The sequence below is a fragment of the Sander vitreus genome, chromosome 7 (assembly GCF_031162955.1).
Source record: "Sander vitreus isolate 19-12246 chromosome 7, sanVit1, whole genome shotgun sequence".
In the NCBI taxonomy this organism is placed as follows: domain Eukaryota; kingdom Metazoa; phylum Chordata; class Actinopteri; order Perciformes; family Percidae; genus Sander; species Sander vitreus.
The window spans coordinates 18096463-18114796 of NC_135861.1; the positions used below are offsets into that span (position 1 = coordinate 18096463).

The 18334-nt window shown below is 39.0% G+C and overlaps 2 protein-coding genes across 3 annotated transcripts; both read left to right on the forward strand.

The window, feature by feature from the left end:
• Positions 1-38: 38 nt before the first annotated feature.
• etv7 (ETS variant transcription factor 7) lies at positions 39-5069 on the forward strand. Of its 2 annotated transcripts, none has more exons than XM_078255091.1 (9): positions 39-270; positions 603-750; positions 886-1050; positions 1136-1306; positions 2525-2656; positions 2773-2913; positions 3543-3685; positions 3829-3929; positions 4026-5069. In XM_078255091.1, the coding sequence occupies exons 1-9, from the start codon at positions 238-240 to the stop codon at positions 4189-4191; spliced, it is 1200 nt and encodes a 399-aa protein (XP_078111217.1). In that variant the 5' UTR covers positions 39-237; the 3' UTR covers positions 4192-5069. The 2 variants fall into 2 exon arrangements, with proteins under 2 accessions (XP_078111217.1, XP_078111218.1); XM_078255092.1 differs by having other exon boundaries at positions 2549-2656.
• A 2181-nt stretch (positions 5070-7250) lies between these two features.
• On the forward strand, positions 7251-11012 carry pnpla1 (patatin-like phospholipase domain containing 1). Its single transcript, XM_078253970.1, has 7 exons — positions 7251-7407; positions 7492-7701; positions 7989-8049; positions 8169-8417; positions 8746-8863; positions 9360-9482; positions 9675-11012. Exons 1-7 carry the CDS (start codon positions 7381-7383, stop codon positions 9769-9771), a joined length of 885 nt encoding a protein of 294 aa, XP_078110096.1. The 5' UTR covers positions 7251-7380; the 3' UTR covers positions 9772-11012.
• Positions 11013-18334: the final 7322 nt, after the last annotated feature.

The window sequence follows — 18334 nt, forward strand, 5'->3', positions numbered from 1 at the left end:
GTTGCTTCCTCCAATCAGCCTATCTTGCACACACCCCCTGCAAGGATTATGTTTCTTTCGTTTTCATTTCCCGGAAGGGTCGGAGTTTTATTTCTTCGAAAGTTATCCTTTCTTTATTCAATATGGAGTTTGGGGATGTTTGAACTGCAGTGTATTTTATTCATTGGAAGAGTTTTATATCTGCTTTTAAGGAAATAGTCGTTTATTTTCGGACAGTCGAACAGGAAGAACATTTCCATGGCAAACGTTTCCCCCTCACCTTTGGACAAGGTAAGTAAAGGTCACAGGAGAAACAATGTGTTGACAATGTGTTGTCTTGAAAAAACAAACAACTATATCTTTCCTTTGGGAGATTGAGAACTTTCAATTTGAGTCACGTACATGCATGTATGAAAGGTGCAATACAAATAAAGTTATTATTATTATTATTATTATTATTAAAAATATATATTTTTTATATGGCCAACTATTATTGTTTAGGCTACTGAAAAGTTAACCTTTAGGAAAACGGTTTAAAAAATATTTTGCATTGTTGTTTCTACTGCCACTAATTGGTGTGTACAGTATTTGTACTTATAGGCATGTGTGTGGATGTTTTGCAGCAAGAAAACAGAGAAACCAGTCCTCCATCCATAATGCATGGCATGCAGGTCACCATTCCTCTCAGTGTGCATCACTCCCCGCCTAACCAGCTTCCCTTGGTTAGTCCCCCCACACAAGAAGACCTGTGGCATCTACCTGGACGGCTGCGTGAGTCAAACTCTGTTACCTGGAAGATAACACTCCATCAATAACATGCAGCAGAGTAGACAGTAGCAGCCTCTATTAAAGCACAAACGCCCCCTATAACGGTGTGTATTTGAATTATGTGTATCTGCTTTCTAGGAATAAACCCATCTCTGTGGGACAAGGAGGATATTGCCCACTGGCTCCACTGGGCTCAGAGAGAGTACTCACTGCGCCGGCCTGAAAAAGGACGCTTTGAGATGAACGGTCGAGCCCTGTGCCTGCTCACCAAGGAGGACTTCAGACGCCGCTGTCCCAGCTCAGGTAGAAATGAGTGTGCATGCAGAAAGAGAGTATGCTGACTGGTTTTACGTCTGCGTTTTCATATGCACCCTCTTCTTTTCTACAGGTGATGTTCTGTATGAGATCCTACAGTGTGTAAAACAGCAAAGGAGGACTGTTGTTTGTGACCCCCAAAATCCGTCTCCCTCCCTGGCAACTGGACCCATCCAGAGCCCAGACAGCTGCCAGATACCCCCTCAGAGTGTCCAAGAGCCACACACAGTCAATGACACCCAAGGTAAGCAACATCTCAGTAGCTCTCATTATACTCAAACACAGCACAGATAACAAATTAACAATCTGACAATACAGATACAGACATACAGATAAACAAACACATCAAGCTAAACAAATAATAATAATAATAATAATAATAAGTGTCATGTACTGTACAGCATGCAGAGTGTATGGTAGTGCAAATAACACACAAATACTGCTCCTTACACGCAGTTGATTGTGTGAGTGAAATCAAACTTGTCCTGGTTAGATTGTAGGCGTGATTACTTCCTGATCAGCATGTGCAAACAAATCATGTAGGAATTCAAGCTCTCTTTATGTACTTGTGGGGACGTCTGTCGGTTTCTTATTCCCAATCTCTGAAATTCAACCATGACCATTGCATGCCTACCTTTAACCTTTATATTAGTCAAATTAATTTAAACGTTCACTATTCTCAGTATAGAAAACATATAGTGAAAGCTACATTTTAATAGCATAAGGATTGAGGGCATAGGCATGCACTGGTGAGGGTAAAGAACTAACCACAATGTCAAATGACATGTAATAGCTCTGCGTTAAAAAATGTAAATAAAACAGTCAAATGAATAATGGTCAGGTTCAGGATGTTAAATTGTTATAAGCAGCTTTTTAATGTTGTTTATGGTCCATATGTTACAGTAAGAAGAAATCAAGAAGGAAGTTTAGTACACTGCAATGCATGATATATGTTTTGAATGTTATATGTTTATTTTCAGCTGCACCCATCATATAAATGTAGAGGACCAAAAAGCACAATATTTTCGTATCAATTTGCAATAAATAGAAATCTAAAGTAATAGCATCTCAAACTGTGCATTAGTACAGTTCTGGAGTAAATTAACTTTGCTACTTGACACTTCTGGTTAGGACATTTGACCCATCAGCAGAGGAATACAATTCACACACTCTTTGTTTGTCTTAGCCATAAAAAAGGTGCTTCCATAAGAAGTAGGATGTGTGCCAGTGGGTGTGCTGTGGTTACCTGAAACCAATGACCTTACAACTCCCGAGTCCAAAACAATGACTTGGTTTTACTGTATGTAGTGAAGTGTGTGTCGTACATTGCAGTCATCTTTGCTAAGCCCATAAATGTGAAATTAATTTATTAATTAATTTTAATTCAAGCTGTTGTACTGTAAAATCACTTTTGCTTTCAGTTTAGTTTTTTGTCACAGTTCCTCATATTTCTCTCTCACAGTTTCCCTTCCTTTCACCACTGCAGCGTTGGCAGCTGTTGTAACCACTTTGACCAGCCAGCCGGAGCCCATGTCACCTCTCAGAGAGCGTCCCTTGATCTTTTACACTTACCCTGCTCCACTTACACATACCAGTGGGTATAACAAACGGCAATATCAGAAATACAGTGCCTTGCCACTGTAATTACTTGCTGTGACGTGTCCCTTTCTCTTTCTTGCTCTCTGTATCCTCCTTCTCTCTTTTTCTTAGATGGATCAGCAGCTGTCCCTGCATTGCCCCACAACCCAGTTCAGTGTCCTCCCCAAACAGAGAGTGTCCTCCAACCGCTCAACCTGTCCAGTCGAGAGAAGCCAAGGAGCCCAATGCACAAAGCCAACGGCCGCATTCCAGGTATGCTCATTTATTTTCAGTTTGCAGTATTTACTTGGATAATATACATACACATATGTAGTTTGTTCTAGAGAAGGCACACAGATATTTAAAACATTGGAAAAAAACTGCATTAAGCAAATTGTGACCACTAGGGGGCAGAAGAACTCCAAGATACAAGTCTGATACACTATCCCAAGTTCTCAGAGCAATATATGCAAAAAGCAGATGCTCTTTTGTAAAGGTTAAGTCCAATACTTTGCTTTAACATTTTTCTTCAGCCACATTTTTACTCCAGCTGTCCTCTATGTCAATCTGGGTTTGTCTGTGAAACAGAGCAAAGAGCAACACAGACCAGAAAACTTGAAACAATGAAAACTGAAAGTGAGTCTGAGCTGCAAATCACTTCAGACATGTAGGATAAATCCAGAGGCATTTTATTCTCTTGTAATATCAAAAATATCACTTAAAGGAGCTTTAAGAGTGGCAAGCTTCCAGATGCATACATGCTAAGATATGAACAAGGCTTTGGAGTTGTATTTGAAAATGAATCCTTTGTATTATGGCTACTTAATAGAGCTTTAAATACCATCCTTGATGATAGTAGTATACGTTTTGACCTGTCTTATTGCTGTTTTAATCATGGCCAGAATGCAGACTGCTGTGGGACTATGTGTATCAGCTACTGTGTGATGACCGTTACCAAGAATACATCCGATGGGAAGACCAGGACAACCTGGTGTTCAGGGTGGTGGACCCCAACGGACTGGCACGTCTCTGGGGAAACCACAAGGTGAGTAGTGAGCACCCAGGTCTCTGTGGTTCATCTTACAGGGGAAATAAACACACAGGTGAAGAAAACTCAACAGCAAAAACAGGGAGCAGAGTAAATGTTTTACCACAGGCCCTTGATGATGTGTGATCTCTTTTTTACAGAACCGAGACAATATGACCTATGAGAAAATGTCCCGGGCTTTGCGTCACTACTACAAGCTCAACATCATCAAAAAGGAGCGAGGACAAAAACTTCTCTTCAGGTGTCTGTCCCTTTCTCTTAGTCTCATTCTCCTCCTGTCTTTTCCCACAAAGACAGACACATTTATTGTTATTGCCTCTTTTCTGCCTCCCCTCAGGTTTCTGAAACTCCCACAGGACACCAAGAGAGCGCAGCCTGACCCTGCCGTGTCCCTGGAACACACTCCACCTCAGGACGGGGACTTTTCAGACAGCAGTCTTACACATGAGTTCAGTGAGGACCATTTTGAGGTTTCCCCTGATCGTGCTTCTCCACTAACCTGACGCACTACATGGTTTGTTACACAGAACCATCTAAGAAGCCATCATTGGAAACTGTTTGGAAAAGGGCGGGCCCTTTCAAAAAATACGTGGTAGGTGAAGAGTTCTATCACGTCCACATTTGTTTTTTGAGCACTTGAATTGTCGTGGTCGTCACACACACCTAAACCACGTCCGTAGCTGCAAATGCATTACTTGAAGCCTGACAAGATGGATTTTTGTCTAACGAAAGGCAAGGTTACTTCTCCACAGCATCCTCAATAGAACAGAAAACTATGTATTAAATGTCCTAAACACAATACAACAACACACATGATTACAGAATAGAATAGAGATGTGCTCAGAAAATAACCCATGCATGTACAGCCTTAACAAAATGCACTGTATTTTTTTAGTTTTTTCACGATGATATTGCTTTTCATTTTGCTTTGAATTAAAGTATCTATCACTGGGATCAGAACAAACACTAATATTAAGGGGCGAGGAAAACTCTGAAAAACATCACATCAATATTCAAATGGACAAAGGATCATAATAACTTAGATTTCTCAGGCTTGCTCAACATTACCGCAATACAAAAGATGCACTTATTTTCATATACTATATACTGAAGGTCTTGCAAGTACTGTAGGTGTTGGAAATGACTGTGAAATTGCAGATTGTTGTTAAATAGGAAGAGGCAGGGTAGAGTGATTTTTTTTGTGCTCATACAAAACATATTGTGTTGCTGGTTAAATGCTTGTACAGTTTTGTTTTTACAAATGGTTTGCTTTATCAACCTCAAGATGAGGTATTTGTTAAGTTGCAAATTTGGTATAGCCTAGACCTATGTTAATTGTCAATGTTTTTTCTGCTTTGTAAAATAAACATTTTGTATTGCATATTTTGTATGCCCTGGTTACTGTTAGATTAGTTGTGCAGTTGTCCAGGAAAACACAGGAGTTAAGCCTGAATAATCTAATAGATCCATAAGGATCCAGATTTGCAAAACGTTGAAGATGTTTGCCACCCCAAAACCTCAGCGATTATGTGAATGGGTTAGCAAAACAAAAACCGGAGTTCATCAGTTTTGTCCAGGCGACCACTGCTCTCCTGCTTCTTGTCAATTTGCTTTTCCAGGCAAAATGTAGTCGCTGAGTCTCTGATCTAAATTACTTGATTGAAACTCTTGGCAGTAGAAAATCCACAAAGCTGTGCCTTGTCAACCTCCTAAAGCCATATATCTCTTGTGAGTCAAAGTTTCCAGTGCAGCAGGGCTCCCCAGTTGTACAGCTGGTTTTGGTCGAAGAAGAGAGAGACAGTTAGAGACTGAGGTTCAGTTCAGGCCTACTTAAAACAAAGACTACCAAACGCAGACAGGTCAAAACTACAGTCCCCTTACAGACATAGGCCTGTGGTTTTGACTAAATATACTTACAGCATTAGCAAGCTCATAAAATATAGACAACATCTTAGGCAAACATACACACATGCACAGTACTCCTTGCCTAGTCTCGCATTGCCAGACCTATCTCCCCAGCGCTGTGGAGTAAGGTCTGGCTACACCACAGATACATTCTGGGATAGGAGAAAAACGCTCTTGGTTGTTTGCATTTCTTTAAACCAATCACAATCGTCTTGGACGGCGATATGTTCTGGAGGCAGTGATGGTGGCTCTGCAAAATAGTCTCAGTTCCCTCCTTCTTTGTTTTGGTGGAACATTTGCACCTCGCAAAAGAAAAGGCCACCTACAATATTAAATTAAGTTATCTGTTCACACAATACAGTAACGTGAGCTATATAATTTAGCTGGATAAATGGTTAAACATAATTTGCTCGTACCAGTGTATCACTGTGTACATTTCATCCATAGCAATCTCCACCAATTGGTCCCAAAACATCCCAGTTAGACAGTAAATGCCCTAAACATTCACTTTGTTTTAGTAAAAGATACAAAGTAGAAAAATGACACAGATGAGTTAGATGAAGATATTATATTATACTAAGTTTGACCTAAATGTCAACAACTCTGTTAAAAATTAAATTTCAAACTGTATTTGTCACATAGGCCTACTCAGACTTTCAATGAAACTAATAACTAACTTGATATCTTATTAATATAGTGCCTTAGTTAATCTTTTGAAAACCAACACTGCATGTGAAATCCTATTAAAAAATGTTTTCTTCCTCTCCTGCTAAAATACTGAATACTTTCATTTATTCAGCATTTCCAAATATGTTCATATAGTACTATATAATGGAAGCTAGCCTTAGATAATCAAATCAAAATATTGTTAGCTTTTATGACTTGAAATGGACAAAAATGTCATTGAGTTGTATATCACATGGGCATGACCAATATGGTATGTCTAATTGAGATTTGGTTTGAAAATACTGCTTTTGAAACTGTCAACCATTTTCCACTGGATCACTCAGCCTCCTTTAACTCAGTCTACTTTTAAAACAAGGAAAGAAGTTTTTGCCACAGCACTAAAGCGTTTCACCATCTACGATTTAAAACATTTAAATTGGTAATTGAAAGCCTTTAGAAAATGTCTCCAGGAGTTTCCAGTTGTCATTATTGTGAAGCTCCACCGTCCATCTCCTTTTCTGGATCTGGATTCATGGCCACCTACCAGTTAGGAGTTTCCCAGTGTTTACTAAATTATGCACCCTGGATACTGCGCACAGCACCATGTGTCCTGGGTGCATCTGCTGGGTCTCTGGTAGCAGCTGCTGTAGTCTGTGAAATGAGCCTGAGTAAGCAACTTTATCTTTTTTTTTATAAATCTACTTCTGTTGCATGTAATCACTGTTTCTGACTCAAACTCTTCTATTTTATTTACAGGTACTATTCGAGATGAGATGCTGAATTTTGCCAAACAGATGAAGGCTTTTACACTTGGACCGTTTAACCCTTCAGTCAATGTTTTCCACTGGTTAGAGTGTATTTTGCACAAACATGTTCCTTCTGATGCACACCAAATGGCCAATGGGCGTCTTTTTGTGTCCATGACACGCCTGTCTGATGGAAAGCACATTGTCATGTCTGAGTTCCAGTCCAAAGAAGATGTAGTGCAGGTGAGTTGGAACGGCAGATTCATACCATAATGATTTTTAAGAAACCTGAGCAGGTTAGAAGCCAAAACATTTCTATTCCCATGCTATCCTTAGGCTTTGCTATGCAGCTGCTTTGTGCCTGTGTACTGCGGTATGCTGCCTCCATCCTTCAAAGGAGTAGTGAGTATTTGATAGCCTTTTCACAAACTTACCTCGAGCACATTGTTTGGTCTGTATCGTAATGTAAGTAATCTTATCTCACAGTATTATGTGGACGGGGGATTCAGCAGCATGCAGCCACTGCCTGTACCCTGCATGAAAACCTTGACGGTATCTCCATTCTCTGGAGAGACAGACATCTGTCCCGCCGACAAGCCTTGCATGTGGGACATGGTGGTGAGCGGCACCACCTTGAAGGGCAACATGGCTAACAGCTTCAGGATCATTAATGCTCTCTACCCCATGAATTTAGAAGTAAGGCCCCTTACTTAACATTTTTAGAAACATTTTTAGAAAAAAACAATTTAGACTAAAGTGACCACTATTCAGGAAATCAGATTGTTTTCCTTTTGAAGATGATCTCATAGTTTTGGGGCTACATAATGACATATAATAACCCATAAACTATCTAATGTCAACCTAATGTAACCTCAAGTCTAGAGATGAATCATTGTGAATCAAGAGCACTTATCCTACAATGACACTGTGAAAAATACTCTAAAGGATCATTTTGTAACATTTAACTTGCTTTCTCTCTTTAGACTCTGGAACAAGCCTACCACAGCGGCTACACAGATGCTGTTCATTTCCTTCTGTGCAATGGTGAGTCAACCGTATCTACAGGGTAAAAACCTGCAGAATTAAAAATATGTACATTTTTGGTATGTACGTACAGACTTGATCTGACCCATTTCTCTTTCACATCTTTCCCTCTTGTGCAGATCTTGCCCTATATTTGACAATACACAAAGTATCTCAAGGGCCACATAACTTTCACCAAACTAAAACGTGGATGAATCTGGAGACTGCTATAGAGGAAGAGAAGGAGATGAAGGTGGAAAAGGAGGCCATTACACTGACATCTTTCATGACCAAACAACGCATGCAGACTGGAAGTTCTACTGAGCATGAATTGACCGGAAATCGACCAAGTAAAGAACCTCCTCTCCATTTTGACATGATAAAAAATGGTATGGCTGGCACACACACACACACACACACACACACACACACACACACACACACACACACACACACACACACACACACACACACACACACACACACACACACACACACACACACACACACACACACACACACACACACACACACACACACGCACACACAGATGTAGGCTATAGAAAAAATCATTTTAAATTAGAATCTGTCTATATAGATTTAGCAATCCACTAATGCAATCCGTTAACTACATGGTGTGTTGTTCATTTCAGAATCAAGGCTGAAGCAAAACATTCAGGTTGTTACACTAAGCCTTTGTTAACCTCTTTGTTTCAGTTCTACTGAGCAACATGGTGACCTATCTGAGCATGTTTGGACTTCCTGTGAGAATCTTATCCCACCTGCTGGTAACTCTTATCCTGCTGTTTCATGCACTACTCCAGAGTAGGCACAGGTAATAAATTGACTGAACACACATTACATAACATAGACACAAATGTACCAACCATTGAGGACAATAAGGGTTGCATGTTCAGAAACGCTCATGCCTACTTCTGTTTGTAACACAAAAATGCAGCATGCATGTTTTCTCAGATTTAAAGAAACCAGCTGACATTTTAGGAAATTTGCTCAAGAGAAGATTACCATTCCCATATTTAAGAGTGGTATCAATCCTCTCATCTATTTCTCAGCAAGAAAGCGAAAAAGCACATTTCCAAATAAGTTGAACTTTTGGACTAAGATGGATCTAGCAGAATCCATGCATTTACACTTACTAACCCAGACCAATTCATAGGCATCGTCTTGACCTAGACTCTAGCTCATGGTTATGTTGTAGCATAAGGGTTATGCCCTTACACAGAGACACCAACATCGATTGAGCAATTAGTAATGCATTGTAATTTCACTTGGTGTACAGTATTTCAGTGAGTCTTTTCTCTCTCCCCCAGACTGGAGTTGTTGTTCAGACAGGCGTCTGAGTTGGTGTTCTGGGTTTGGCATTGCCAGAAACATTTTGCATTCTTCTTTTTCAACATATGTGTCTGTACCCTAAAGAAAAACACATTCGACCGGTAAGACTGGTTCCATCATTGAATAATAACTAAAATTATGTTTGATGCTCTCTGAATTACTCTTTACTTATTTCAGTATTTTTTTTAGATTAGTTGTTGTATACTGTATCTGGATATTTTTTGTGTAACATCTCATCTCATGTCTGACCCGACTTAATTGGATTAAACTCTACTGGACTCCTCTCATTTTAGGGTTATGCCCATCATCCTGCTGTTGCAGTGGCTGATTATGGCACCAAATGAGGCTCCACAAGGACAGAGGCACGCTATACCCTCTTCTGCCCATTGAGAAGCTGTTGGGCGTGGGAAATTACAGTATATGTAAAGAGAGCCACTGACTGCTCACCAAGCAGAAATTTAAACACTATAGTTATAGCTTGTATTTTGTAAAGTTAAGCTTTTTTGACTGCATATTTCCATGGAAGAGAGCAATGAAAAGTCTTAAAACCTTTGTTTGGGGGGCTTTCTTTTATCTAAGCTGGTTAATATATTTCTATTCTTTTGTACTTTTTAAACTGTATGAATCACTGTAATCAGTAGAGTGCTCCACTAAAGCTTAGTAGTAATTTTACAGTCAACATTGAACTTGATTTGTAGTTGAATAGTTACCTAATTACCTAACTATTAGTTATAGTTAACGCTAACATCAAATTAAAAAGCAACACCACACTTAGCATATGACAGAAAAGTTCATTTCATTCACTCATTAAATGTTTATTCAATAGTGACAAATACAGTATACATAGAGAATTTCCATGAGCCAAGTGTTCATTGAGCACAACAAATGTTTACTGGGACGGTTTCCTAGGGAAAAAAGTCATGCATGTGTCAATATTGTGGGGCCACTGGCCACAGTAACGTCATCAGGGGATATGCTTGTTTGGAAATTTAAAGCTTGGCACTATCAAAGTGTCTTGCTCTGAAGATCAATCATTACATTACATCCTTGGTGGAGGTTTAACTGCTGGCTGCATCATGCTGTACAACTATATTATTGTAATCTTTTATGTCTAATGAACAGAATTATCAACATTGCTTAATCTCTAAAATATGAATCAAGTGTGTAACAGCCTACAGTGAAAACTCACTGCTGATAGAAGAATGGATGTAAGTGGAACATCCCAGGAAAAAAACACTTTGACAGTTTGAGTCGAGTTGAAAGTTTAGCTCCAGGGTGCTTATCTAGAGTGTTCCTAATTTCAATTTCTCATGAGAGGTGGCAAATAGTCCTGTGATGTGCTGTTTAAACACTGCACTCTTTCTCTCCTCGCCCCCTGAGTGAAAACATTATCTACCTACTGTTCATTCATGATGTTAAGCCTCAGCGGCCTCTGGCATTGGCCTTATTTCCTTTTCAACAGAAGCTGCTGAAAAGAAAATCTCGTAATTCTGAAAAATGACGCCAATGTTAGGTGTCACTATGTGCTATGACACTTTTGATGTTGTAGTCGCAGAAACACAGACTTCCTTCATCTCCGTTGTAAGTGCTTTTGGAATCATGTAGACTGCAAATTAATAAATGGGGCTCCTCTTGTTTGTCTTACGATGTATTTTTATTGTGTATAAACTATGCGTTGCTGTTAGCTTTTACTTAGCCTATGCTTGCTGCTATGGTTTCAATTTGGGAACCCTCTAGCAATCAATCAAGGCCATCACTAGGCTTACAATCTTTTAGCAATAACAGCTATACATTTAGATAACATTTTCTTTCAGGCCTGCAACAACACATTCTGGCCAAAAAACATAAGGGTTGATTCTGATATTGGTTTGATGGACAGTCAAACATGTGACAACCTAAATATAAGGCTATGGCATATTCAGATCTAGTTATTATTTCACTCACCATAAATATGTTATTTTGGGATTGGGGGCAGGGTATTGCAGTTGAAACTGTTAACTCAAGGGGAAGGTCCAAAGACAAAAAAAGCAAAATATAAGATTTGGCCCCCCTCCTTACCTCAATAATTTTCACACGATCACGATAACGACACATCGATTGACAAACCATGTGATATATTGAGATTGAAAAAGCAGATCGTAATATGTACTATTTTGAGATGATTAGTAACAAGACAAATGAATGCCACCTCAGTTTTGAATCCTGTATTAGTTGAATGCTTTATTAGCTGAAAGATGAGAGTGACTGTAAATGTATTCTTTAAGGTATTTTGGGGGCATGTTTATGCCTTGATTAAAGACAGTACAGAGATCACAGAATATTTAGAAAGAGAAAGATGCAACCCTAGTCAGGCTTGAACCAGGAACATTGCAGTTCATGATAGTCTTAACCCCTACACTACACCACATACAACACACACTTCAGCTAATCCACACTCTGGCCTGAATGGCAACATGTGTTCTTTTCATACAGATGGCCTGCTACCTGCGGAGAGATATCATCTTATATAATGAGTGTGGATGGATCATACGGATAACAAACATCTGCCGCTGTCCTACACCAGCCACTGATCCAGCCAGTCAGCCGGAAACCAGCTGGCTTTGTAAATACAGAGAGAAGAAACAGTGTGGTGTCTGTATAACTGAAACATGCATGCATAGGTCACCATGCAGCGGTTCATACATTCAGGATATGCAGAAAAAGATTCTGTTGATTAAAAAGCATTAATCTCATCCGCTCTCCTCCTGGACTATCAAGGGCCATTAAAAAATTATTTAAGGGGATGACTGACATGGCTAAAATTAGAGCACACTCTGCTGCTCCCTGTCTCTCTCTGGTAATGATAACTTTAAAATTGCATGACCATTTCACTAATCTTCCCGGCAACAGGGTGAACAGAGCGTATTTTGGTGATGTGGTGAGTCTGATTAAAAGGGTGTGGGTTGCTTTGTGTGAGGAAGTCGAGGAGAGACTTTATACTGATAGAGTGTCATTGTCTCACAGCTCCTGATCAATGGAGATGGAGCACTGTGGAGAGAAGAGGATGACCTTTGCGATGACGAACAGGGGTTGCAACCTTTATAGCCTGACATGCAGTCTCTGTCTGACTCTGTCTTACTCTTTTTTTGTTTAACACACACACACACACACACACACACACACACACACACACACACACACACACACACACACACACACACACACACACACACACACACACACACACACACAATAATACCATAAAAAATCAGAAATTCTCAGAAATTGCCCTCTCCAGTAAGATTTTGTAGTGTGTGTATGTGGGCTTGCTTGTTTAAAAAAACAATCCTGCACTATCAGATGACTAATGCCTTAAAAAATCGAGGAGAGAAAAGACAAGAAGGCGGGAGGGGTCCGACTATAGTTTAACATGAGTGAGAGACAAAGGGGAAAAAGGAAAGGGAGGGGAATTCACCTGTCTACCTACACATGCCTGCATTAGTATGATATGTTTGCATGTATACACGCTTGTGTTTGTGTATGTATGGCCATTGGTTTACACTTGAGAGGGTTAAAGGTATTAGAGATATGCTGTCACACTGTATAAACCCTTACTTACGGTATTAGCTCAGTTTGTGCATGTTTGACTGTGTGTATTACATGTCAAAGTGTGTAAGTGTGTGTGTGTGTATGTGTGTGTGTGTGTGTGTGTGTGTGTGTGTGTGTGTGTGTGTATTTATGTGTTTGTATGGTATCCGTCACATGGAATTACTCTAGTATGTTTTTTACATCTGTTGAAGTAAAGCCTTTTAACTCTCAAAATCCCACATTCTTAACTCACACATAAACACTCACAGATGGGGCTCATGGGCTGCGGTCAAATACAGTCTTTCTTGCTAATAAGGTTCCCCACTGAGTGAAATGACCTGGAAGTATCGAAGTCGCAGCCATGATAAAAGCTGGTCGAATTCTCTAAATGCTGAGGAAAAGTGCTTCAATGCTTCCTTTTTTAATCTCCTTTAGACTATAAGGTACACTGGACCATCCTTTAGGAGATAATGCCATCCTACAATTCCTTGCGGAAGCAACATTTAAAGTGACGCACCATTCGGCTGTTCACAAAAACAAACGATATCTTGCATAAATGTAATAATTATTTTCATGCAATCATACTTCTTGGGGTTCATGTGGATACATATAAGCGGACAGTAGGGTGAGCAACCGTTTTGACAATCATTTTGTTTCGCTTTTGTGACTGCAGCCTATATTCATTTTATTATTTAAATTCCAACCAAATTAATGAGGTAACATTTTTCCCCAGGTTGTCCAAGTTTATATAGCCTGCATGAAACAACACAGTGAGTCCATATTCAGAACTTTGTAGTTTCACCACGGCAGATCCACATCAATAACATCCGCCGTTGCATAATTACGTAGAGTAAGTTCAGTCAGATTCTCTTTGCACCACGGTTGCCTTTTCCTAAGTCCTTCACATCTTTCCTTGACCTCGTGGCATTTTCCATCGAGGTCAAGGAAAAGTGTTTAGGAAAAGACATAGGACATCATTTTTGGACTTTCAATGTTTTTCTCCCCTCTCTTCAGATCACATGCACACAAACTTCTTCTGATTGCCACAGTTACCTTCTGCAAGTTTCAGCGCTACCACCTGACAATGTTAATTTGTTTTTTATGTAGAAATACCTGCAAAACTGATAGCATTCCTATTAGTCTCAGCTGTACTTTGTGTTTAGTGTAGTACTAATTATTTACAAATGTATTATTGAATTAGCAATAGGTAACGTTCTATACTAAAATTAGACCTGCTAAAAATCAACATGTTAGCATTGTTAACATGTAAGCAAGTTAGCATCTAACTCAAGGTGCAGATTTATAGAGCTGCTAGCCTGGCTTTAGACTAGTTTGGTTTTAATTGTGGTTTTTATAACAATATAAACGTCTCAACAAGTTCTAGAAAATTCTCTTAAGATGCCCATGTGACCAACTATCACTCTGAGTTTGTTTGTCTGTCTTGAAGATAGGTAATCTGTTGGATCTGGAAGGGATACATTAAAGATTAATTCTTTCCACTCAATCAACAGACCTAAACAGATGTTGCATGGTGGTTTCACTAGGGAGCACAACTTGGTGCATGTTTTGATAAGTGTGTGTGTGTGTGTGTGTGTGTGTGTGTGTGTGTGTGTGTGTGTCCGTGTGTGTCTTCTGTGGATCTTAGCCCCTCAACAGGACCCTGTGACCCAACTGATTAATAAACAGCAACAGATTGACAGTTTTCTGTTTCTAATCCTTTCCTTCCCCTCCTCTTCCGTCTTCCAAATTTAGAGTCCAGTTGATTAGATGAGGAGTTAAGGGGGCTTGTGTGCAAGTCATGCAACAACACATTTTCAAGTCATTTTTTTTAACATTAACCTGAGGCAGGATAATAGGAGAAGCCTGAAGAGTTGCAGGAGAGGAGACCTAGCTCAACCTTTTGAGGTCCAACAAAGACAAGGAAGTCCACAGCCACATCTGTGCAGGTCCAAGAAAAAGATTAATAATTGAAGCACTGTAAAGCTGTTTTGTTTTTAAAATTATGTCGAAGTCAGAGGTTAACACTTTAATGTATCCCATGACTGGCTGCATGAATGAACAGTTTTGTTCTGAGTTGGTCTCACAAAGATGATTTAACCACCATGTCATTCTCTCATGACGATGGCAGATATGTAAGTGCGTAAGATGGGGAACTGTTCCATTGCACAGTTGAGACCATTGTATCCTTGTTTTAGTTTTTGTCAAAGTTTTTGTAACCTTTTTTTTTTTACCCAGGGTACATTCACGAGATCAATGCTATCTTTTTTTAATGTGAGAAAGGGGAAGCACTGCACTTTTACTTTTCCCACACAGATTCGTCCTGCTGGTGGGGGACTTGACCTTACAACCTTTCAGTCACAAGCCCTTCTATTTGAAAACTTTGACAACAGCCACCAGTGCTGTGCGTCACTAGACACTATGTGAGAAAATCTTCAGGACAACCCTCTATTCAATGTACTTCTAATTACCAGGCTGCTAATTTTTTTAAATGATTTTAAATCAACATCAGACATTCAGCTTTTCTTTCATTGAATTCAGTCAATAAAATTATGGTTTGGGGTAAAACATACTTTTTTTATTGTTAAGTACGTAACGAAAGCAAGTGACATAAATAAACGTTAACTTTTGCTTTTACACAAGCCACGAACAGTGGCCTACTGGGTGAAAGTCCTGTGTTTGTTTCACTGATCCATCCATTTCTCCACCCCCACCTCCTTCCTATGCAGACTTTGTCACTTTTTATACTATGTCAGCCCTGCACGTCCAATCCATCTGTCCAATTTATTGTCATGACAACGCTGACAAATTTCAATTTGAATGTTCAAGTCATAAAATGGGCGTCCTTGCTACTTTTTGCTCTTCACACTGATAAGGAAACACACATTTGATGTACAAATGAGAAGTGTGATCATTTAGTAAAGAATGAATATTTTGTTGTGTTGTGTTTTTGTATGAAAAGCCCAAACAAAACCTTGAAAAAAAATTAAAATCCAAGTGTTATGTTTACTGGGCAAATCTGGGTCTTTCCTGACCTGAATGTGTGTATACTGTGATAGTGGGCTATTGTAACCAGAGGCAGTTAATTATAGATAAAGACACACATGCAACATGACGCTCAGAGGAGGGAGGCCCTAGCTTAAACAGAAATAAACTTTGTGCCAGTTCTTTCCTCCGTGTCACACAAACTCTATCTCCGTCCTATGCCTGTTGTGCCCTCCTCTGTCTGTCTTCTCACTCGCTCCCCATATCTCTCACTCCGGCGTGGAACTTTCCATCAAAGGATCTCGTTAATGATGGAGCACGCTCATGCATCTTTAAGCACTTGACAGGGATCTTCCACTGTGCAGTTTCAGCACTCATGCAGATGTACACTTTTTTAAGTCAACAATGCTGTTTAGTTAGTTTGCACTTGAATAATAAATGAAATAAAGAAAGAAAATATACTTCAACTAAACTGGATGTGTATGCACTATGAGGACCAGCAGAGGAACCCTGTTTTGGCCCAAATCTGTGTTTACATAATGTGTAAATGGGCTGAAAATGAATGACTATTTGGTAGTTATGATCAAGACTGAAGTTGGTTAAAAGATTTAACTAGATGAATGTGGAAAATAATATTAATGTATACTTTTATGGCAGTTTTTTGAGAGACATTTTTGTCCTCTAAGGGATGCACAAGGGTTAATCAGATTCATAGACCTTTTTCAGAGAGCAGACATTTAGACTTATCATAGCAGGAAAAGCACAGGTGTAACTAATAAGATTGACAATGGCTCCGGTCCAACATTTAATGCAACACAATGCAGCAATTACCGTATCGGTAAGGGTATTAGTTACACCTCTGTTTGACATGTCAACATGTCGGTTGGAGAAACACAGAGTTAGAGCGTTTTTTTTAACACACTTTGTTTCTGTAGCATGTTGTCTGGTGGAAGGGGAGTCTCTGGAGAGTGATGTGACATCCTGACATCATAACTCTAATATAACTGACACTGACAAAAAGACTATGAAAAAATAATGTTTAGTAAAGAATGTGTCTGAACTCAGACCCTTCAAATATTAAATAAGTTCCTTCAGGGAAAAAGCTTTTGAAAATGTAACATTAAACAGTGTTACTAGGTGTATTCTTTGATAAGTGTGTGTGTGTGTGTGTGTGTGTGTGTGTGTGTGTGTGTGTGTGTGTGTGTGTGAACATAGATGTATGTGTGTAAGAGCTCTTTTCAATTGTGAACTATTCCTGCACTTGCTTGTAACTCTACTGCTGTCTTCTCCCAAGTGTCATTTATCCCTCCTTTGTCTCTTTTCATCACCAGCTCTGTTTTTTTGTCCTTGGATGTCCTTTATTTCCTGAGGCCATGTAGTAATAATCTGGGTCATACATTCAATACATTCATTCGTAGTTTAGGGTTCCTGTTCAGTTTAGTTTAGGTTTTCCTGGAAGTGCAACCACTTTTACTACAACAGCTAAAAAACATTTTTGGGGAATGAGAGTTGCCAAATAAAACTAATCTTCTCTCTTCACTCTGAGAATCTGAAATGTTGGAAACACTCTGTATTGTTCACAACCCTGCATAATAACACAACAGTTGTGATGTGACACAAAATTCAAATTCGGCTCTAAAGTTGCCTGAGAGTACATCTTAATCTGCATTGCTAATTAGACATTTCTTGCTAATCAAAAGTTGCTGTAATAGTTGTATTACATATCAACACCCTGTAATAATGTACTGCTTAATTTTCTGCATGAACCTGGAAAGACATACCATCACCTCTGATATTTTAGAAATGTGCTCATATTAACTGTAGGTTTAGGGTTATTTATGTCTATGTATATTTAAATGTACTGTTCATATGTTATTCAGCCACTAACTTCTTATACATACACAGATCTGTACTGTAAAATCTATAAGTGTTTCCTCACCTGATCTCTTGGCTTTTAAAATATGAAGGCTTTCATACATATTGATATAAAACATGCTTCCTGGAATGTATCTATGGAAATGAAATGTTTATGTAATATCATGGATTTTCTGTTGTGTGACTTTATTTTAAAGCATTTCCTCACCGTACCATTTCTCACCAACAGAATTTAGTAAATATTTGGTTATATAAACTTAAACATTTTAATATGTATATGCAACAAGCAATTCTTCTTCTTGTGTCTTTTGCATATCAGCAACAGAGAAAAAGACCCATATTTGTGCGCTGATTATTATTCACTGTGCCACAAACATATCTTATACTTTTCCCACCAGCTACCTATTTTGAATATGCATAAGACTATTTCATTGTTATTTGGTATTCAAAATTTTTACATGCTTTTTACACAATAAGTAGCGTGTTGATTTCCACACTACATCACATTTGAAGGAAGCAATTACTTATG